The 7,358-nt window shown below is 38.6% G+C and overlaps 1 protein-coding gene across 1 annotated transcript; it reads right to left on the bottom strand.

The window, feature by feature from the left end:
* Nucleotides 1-2,272: 2,272 nt before the first annotated feature.
* On the bottom strand, nucleotides 2,273-5,491 carry pex11a (peroxisomal biogenesis factor 11 alpha). The gene is made up of 3 exons (XM_079744160.1): nucleotides 5,221-5,491; nucleotides 5,015-5,130; nucleotides 2,273-3,379 (listed from the first exon to the last, which is right to left on the bottom strand). The coding sequence occupies exons 1-3, from the start codon at nucleotides 5,274-5,276 to the stop codon at nucleotides 2,811-2,813; spliced, it is 741 nt and encodes a 246-aa protein (XP_079600286.1). The 5' UTR covers nucleotides 5,277-5,491; the 3' UTR covers nucleotides 2,273-2,810.
* Nucleotides 5,492-7,358: the final 1,867 nt, after the last annotated feature.

Here is a 7,358-nt window from a genome sequence, read left to right as displayed (position 1 = left end):
TATTATATAAATACCCATATATAATATTATTATATCATATTATATGATATAGATATAGAGCTCCAGGAGTCCGCAAACGGCAACAGTCCCTTCTCCATGCTGTGGTTCAGTCTGACAGCTCATTGGTCAATGGGCAGCAGCTCATTTGCATTAAAGCTACAGACACCAGAAACAGCGCATTCTGAAGGGACTAAAACAGAGGGGAATAGCGGTAGGCAAGATTTTTTTTCTTAAAAGCTATTTCCAGCAAACAGCTTCAAAAACATGTTTTCTAGAACTCAAATACTAGGTTTACTTGTTGGGAAAACACAATAATATGTCTCCTTTAACTTTTCTGGGTTTTTAGTGTTCAGGGCCAAGCTCAATCGTAGATTGCACGTTGGTCTGGGGATGCTGCCGTCATTTCCCTCAGCACAAGAGGCGTGATCAACGGGCCTAGTTCAACTGACTCTGTACGCGATTGGCTGCTTGCCGTCTCTTCCCTATCGTCATTGTGTTAAACCAGCCAATAGCGCGCCAAGGGGAACAGCCAGCTTGGTGATCGGCTCCTGGTGATATATTAAGTCAAGGTCATCATTGAAAAAGCATGGGCACTGTGGCCCCACTGCTGGCAAAAACGATAAATATTTGCAGTGACCAGACTTGTTGCTCTTGTTGGTCCACGTTCCAATGATGCACCACAAACGGGCTGGTGGAGCAGGTCATAGACTACACTACACAAAGCGACATGACGCAACACGATGATACACGATGCACCGCAAGGTGACACGCCACTTCATGACGCAACACTTTTGTGCTCAGTGTAGCTCTTGTTTTGGACGTCAACTTTTTTGCATTTTGATGCAAGTACAGTCCGTCAGACTAACGTGGGGTTACCATCCGCTCGTGTAGATACAAAAGTAGCAAGCTTATTTTTTTTTCAACCAAAAGCACCTAAAGTGGTTGACATGTTTATGTTCAGCACTACCTAGAACTGTATAACATAGAATTTGTAAGCGCTAATTAATACCAGACCAGGTTGAAAGGTTTCAGGCTGAAAACCATAGGAGGGTAAAAGCATGTCAGGTTGACGTTGGGTAATTGGAGCAACACAGCTTCAAAATACAATAACTGATAATGGACGTGTTTGGATGACCATTAGATGTGCGAATGAAGCATTGACAATAGTCAATAGTAGTTCCATGCCGAGGAAGTGGGGGGCCCCAAAATCCATTTTTGCTTCAGACCCAATTGAGGCTTGAGCTGGCACTGGTAGTTTGGGCTACTCTTGTGCCATGGTTGTTTGTAACTCCATGATGGCTGTGCACTAACATCAAAGAGTTCATTTAAGATGTTAAAAAACATTTCTTTGATGTTGACTACAAACATGGTTGGGGAATCCTACCATAAAGAATGGATACATATAGCCTACATTGACCTTCACTCCCTATTTTGTTTCAGTTCCACTGAAATTTGTTTTCCAAGATAAAGTTTTGCTGGCAGGTTATATTAAAATAAAATTCTTCATCCTTTAAATAAGGAAATTGAAGCCAACTAACATTTAAATTGTCATTGTCCATCTAGCAAATTTGCAAACAAACTACCTGTAGGTTGCATAGTTGTTATTGTAAGCAGAACAGTGCTTGCAAGGTTGTTTTCCCAGTTCCAAGCTTCTAAACCAGTTTTGGGTGAACAAGTCAATATTATTTACAAGTAAACATTATTTACTTGTTTAAACAATTTAAAAAAGACACCTTCTGTGTTAACATAAAAAAAAAACTAAATTGATATGAAAATGCATAGTCTCAGTAAGAATGTAAAAAAAGTTATTTTAAACGGTCCTGATCAATCACACTTCAGTGATTCCTTCCGAGGCCAGATGGATTCGCCTTGGCTCATTCCATTTCCTGCTATGGCTAGAAACTTTTAACCTTTTTAGTTACACCTCAGATCCCTTTAAATGATTGTAAAACCAAGGCTTTGCCCAATGTGCTCTTTGAACTGTTGTTAAAAACAGAATGAACTTTACTCTCTGTTGGAAGAACACATGAACCAGTAATCTGGAAAATTAATTGCACTACAAGTATATCTAACACACCTGTAACAATGTAAAGCAGTATTTTTTTCACTATTATGTTGAACGTTGATGTCTAAATAATACATATGCATGAACAAAAGTAACTAATTAAACATGCAATCACAAGAAAACGAGTTCACAGCAATATATTAATAATTTAATTCAAGATGTACGTCATACTTATTACAAATCTATTAAGGCTTTCTATTCGAGCAACACAATTTGCATAGATTTTCAGAATCAGGCTTTAGAGCACATAGATTACATCATGATCAGCAGTGCAATCCATTACCCTCTTCTCATTCATGTTTTTAATCTGTTCATACGAACGTGTGACAAGGCATTAAACAAAATGTGAGGTAGTCAATTCTTTAAATTACCCAATAAATGTGGTACTTCCGACGAACTTTAGTGTGTGCCCTAAAAAATTTGAAGTTAAACTCCTACATATTGATAAATGCGGAGTTATTTATGAATAAATGCAACACATAGTAGATGGGGTGACCTACATAAATATTTCATTTATGATATTGAGTTATGAGCAAGTTACTCCTCTCCAGTGTATTAAAAATACAAAAAAACTCTAGGCTGCATTACAAAGTGCTGTAAAGCCTAACAAACATTAACATTCACTCACAACCATTGTAAAATAACTAAATGTTGTATATCCTATAAATTACATCCTGGCCTTCAACACTCAAAATGGTATTATCATCCATATCTGCACATAATCAAAAAGTGTCCTTAGCCATCATCACGGCTTGATTTTTAGGCTAGGCTTCAGCAGTGTTACGATCCCTAACAGAGATGACACCAGCCCACAGAACCCAACCACCCCGCCATTCGTTTTGTATATGCCCAAGTGGTTCATTGGAATGAAAAGGTCGCAAATATTTTTCAGCGTATCCAAGGCAACGGCAGGATTGGCCCTGAAGCTCTCCTGGAGGAGGAAGAGAAAGGCGTCCAGCTGGGGGACGAGAACCTCGGCCACCTCAGGACTCTGGTTGAGGTGCTGCCGCATTCTCTCCTGCATGTGCTTGTCTCTCGCCCTCTGCGCCATCATCTGGGAGGTCTCGTAAACATCCCGGGTCAGGTTCAGCACCAGCGTCACGAAGTAGAAGCGCGAGGCGTTCCGGCTCCAGCGCTCGGCGTCGATGTCTCGGACGAGGCCCAGGCTTCTGGCCCAGAGTACGTTGTCGCAGAGGAAGTAGAGAGCACGGTTGATGTTGGCTATGGTCAGGCACAGGTTGAGCACGGGGTCGGCCAGGTGGATGGTTCTCTTTGCCGTCTCGATGGCGCTGACAGTGTTCCCCAGTCTGAGCACTGGCAGGGAAAACATCAGCAAACAACATTCACTTTTACCTTGTGATATCCATGAGCATCCTAACATCTTAAAAAGGGACTTTGTTGCACTTGTTGAAAAGCTAATCTACGATGATTGTTCTCAGCCCTGCTTCACTAAACAGTTAAATACAATCTTAGGTGCATGATTAGAATTGGCCAATAATATACTACTGTCATATCCCATATCACTGTTGCCAAGAAGTTAAGGCGCATATGGATATTTCAAAAGCAGGTGCCAAATCTTATTTTAAACTCTTTATTTTTGAAAAAACTTCAAGAAGAGTCATGACCTTGGACTTAAAACATCTCTTATCTGTTCCTGATGCTTGGTTTATGAAAAATCCCCAACAAAAGGAATTTTAAGTGTTGTTGTGGCATAAAGACATAGCATTAAATCTGCATTTAAATATATTTCCTCCCCTTCTCGAGGAATATAGAGCGCTGTCAACACTTAACCTTACCTAACAATTACCCTCCCTTTTTCAATGTTCACTTGAATACCTTTATAGTGAAGTCTTCTTCACAGTCATTACACATGATGTCCGCATTAAATCAGCACCGAGGGCGGCTTTTATTGATAAAGCATCGTGTCTCACATTAGCGGCCATGATTGTATCTCTCAAGCTGAGTTTGTTTTTTTTAATATGGCTGTATTTGTGGTACAAAGTCAGCAGCATAGAGACATTATAATTCTTACACCCGTCAAACATTGAAAAACAAATGCTGGATTCTGTTACTCTACCCTTTTTGAACCGATTTTGATATAGAGGTCCATACTCTACTGTCAGGTATTCAGGTTATCTGTGAGTCAGTAATGTGGTTCCCCAAATATCCACCAACACACCATGCATGCACTTGTGCAAAGAAGTAAAAATGTATGTGTATGAGTTGGTATCTACTTATGTATTGTATTTATAGTTTTGGTTTTTCTCTTAAAATATTCCTTTCCAATGTGTGCTTTTTTACATTAGATATGTAGAGAGGTTGGCGGTTGGAATGTTACTTCTCCAGTGCATTGCAATTTCTGTAACTTCACAATACTGTTAACTAGCACTACTGTTATTTTCAGCTAACTTGCGAAAGATGTTTTTGAATATTGGCCAATATATTGCTACATACACACACAACCTAAACTTTGAAACACTATAACAGTTATCAAACACCAAGTGTGTGCAAAGTGAGGTGGGCGTGGCGTAGTCAGATTGTCTTAACTAATTAAAAACAACGGTGACGCGGTTCTGATATAAAAGATAAATTGACATTGATTTTCATTTGGGTTAAAAGAAAGAAAGCCTTTGAAACATTTTGCAATGGTTATAAGTTGCAACAACCTCGAGGTTATCTGCAAGCTGATAAACCCTCAGCTCTTTCCTTATCGAGTCGGATATTGATGATCAGAACACACAATATTACAAGCTACATGTGGCATGTCATAGCCTATATTTTAATAAATTACATTTGAATGTATCAAAAGGTGCAGAGCGGTGTCAACATAAACTTCAAGATCTTGGTTAGGGTGAAGACATGAACTTTGCATTGTTTAGTATGTGGATCCTGCAGAACAGATGTGCGTAATTATACAGAATAAATCGAGCATTTCAAGCGTAAACTTACATTTTCTCCCACTGCTCATGCTCGACTCCAGACTTTGCAGTTTTGCAAGGAGTTTCTTCCTTTCTGAACTGTTTCGGAGTAAGTATTTCATCAGAGCACAAGCATATTGGGTCGCCCTGAAAACAAAACAAATCGTGTTTTTAGCCCGCATTCGCAAAGTAACTCATTATTATTTACTAACTAAATGATTGTACAGAATGTAGTACCTGAAAATCCTATCTCGTCCTTGACTTTGATTCGAGATTTTCACAAACGTGTCCATTGGATAAGATTTGAACAATTTGTTCTAGATCAGCTATCCAGTTAGCTTTAATAACTAAACGCAACCCTACCTTTAATTATTACCAAATTTCTATGAAGCAATAACGCCACTAAACGCCAACTGGTTGTAGCGTCTTTCCGTGTCGGAATGAGTTATAGACAACAGGTACGATAACCCACTAAACCCATAAGTAGATAGTAACTACACTCCCTACTATGCTGCCCTGGATGTTTCTGTCCGGACGGTTATGCAAGCGGACCAAAAATAACAGGATGTGTTACCTAGAAAAAGAAAGAGGAAATACTACACTTCTATACTAATGAGTCATGACTAATGACTATATAATACTTTAATGTTTTATATTAATAATACTAATAATTATAATAATAATAATAATTATTATAATAATAATGGGAATTATTATTTACATTTTTTCATAATCTTTGTTATTTATTATATTGATGATTCAGAATAAATTAAAATATATAACTTTGTCAAAATGTTGAAAATGTATTTTGTCCTTAGTAAAATAATCCAAGACGATTCCATTATAGATATTTCATTATTTTGTTCAAATCTAATAATAAATATTTAACTGAAATCGAACTAAAATAGAAGGAGTCTATAGGGGAGAGTGGGGTAAGTAGTGCCAATTTTTACTTAAAGTGTCCTTAAAGCAAGGGGATAACAGTAATGCCTCCAACTAAGATATCTACATATAGTTTAGGATGTTGTGCATCCCTGGGAACAATCACTTTGGATCTTAAACAAACTGTTTGAAAAATACAGCTTTAGAAAAAAAAGTGTTTTTGTGGCACAACTTGCCCCCGGTACGGGGTAAGTTGTGCCATTAGAGAGAATACACTGGGGCAAATTGTGCCATTGATAATTGAAGTAAAACAGATTTTTTTAATATCACAAATGATAATTCTATATAAAAGCAAGACAAATTCAATTCAGATTACTTGTTTAACTTTTATTTAAAGTTTTAACAACATCAAAGGCCACTTTTCTATAACAAGGCCTATACTGTCACATGAACACCTAATTGAGTCTTACACTTCACAGATATATCCTACTGGGCTTACAACTTAACATCCTACTTATCAATGCAGCAGGGAAATATGAACTTCTGCTCCTTTCTGGCTGTACCACCAAGTTTTGTGTTGTGGGTGGTTAACAGTTTACGACATCAAAGGCCAATTTGCTTAAACAAGGCCTAGCGCCACGTGAATACACAGGCTACTCCAAAATGATCACCTAGTCATCTGCATCTGAATCTCTTCCCAGATTCGGCCTACTGCTGAACATCCCACGTGTCAATGCTGCAGGGGAATGTAAATGTATGCTCCCTTCTGGCTGTACCACCAAGTTTTTGTGGTGTGGGTAGTTTCTCGAGCACATCACCTCTAGGGATGACTCCTTCACCATTCTCTCTAAATGTGAAGATGGGTTTTCCATCAACAGACCTCTTACAACTCTGCTTCAGAAACTTTGCACTGATCTCGTCACCTTCAACATTCTCCACCAATCCAACATAGTTATAGAATTTGGATTTTTTTACCTGAAACTTCACAATGACAAAGTCACCAGCAGACAGATCCTTTTCACCATCATCTTCATCACTCTGGACATCTGAACTGTCATAATCAGTGGCATCACTAAGTGGAATCGGAAAATCACTCTCTTCTGAGCTACTGGAGAGCACTTTCTTTTTGGGTTTGGTTGGTTTTGACCCTTTCAGCCCCCCCTGCTTATTTCCACTCCTTTTCTTCTTTTCAGCCTGTTTCTTTTCTCCGCTGTGCGTCTTCTCCAGGCCATCTTCTGCCTCATCATTGGTGGTGGAGGTTTCTTCTGAGTTACTGTGCACGTTGTTTTCTTCTTGGTTATTTTCTTCTCTCTTTCATTCTTTTTCTTTTCCTGTTCAGCCTTTTTATCTTCTTTTTCTTTGTGAGCCTTCTCCAACTCCATCTTCTCAGGTGTGTCGGTCATGATTCTAGTTTTCACTTTCTTTTTTAAATTTCTGTTCTTTCTTTCTGTGGCTTTTGGCAAGGGAAGAATGACTTCTGGAGACACATAACC

Source organism: Pollachius pollachius, assembly GCF_949987615.1.
Source record: "Pollachius pollachius genome assembly, chromosome: 9".
NCBI lineage: Eukaryota > Metazoa > Chordata > Actinopteri > Gadiformes > Gadidae > Pollachius > Pollachius pollachius.
This window is presented reverse-complemented; position numbering and strand designations above follow the sequence as displayed.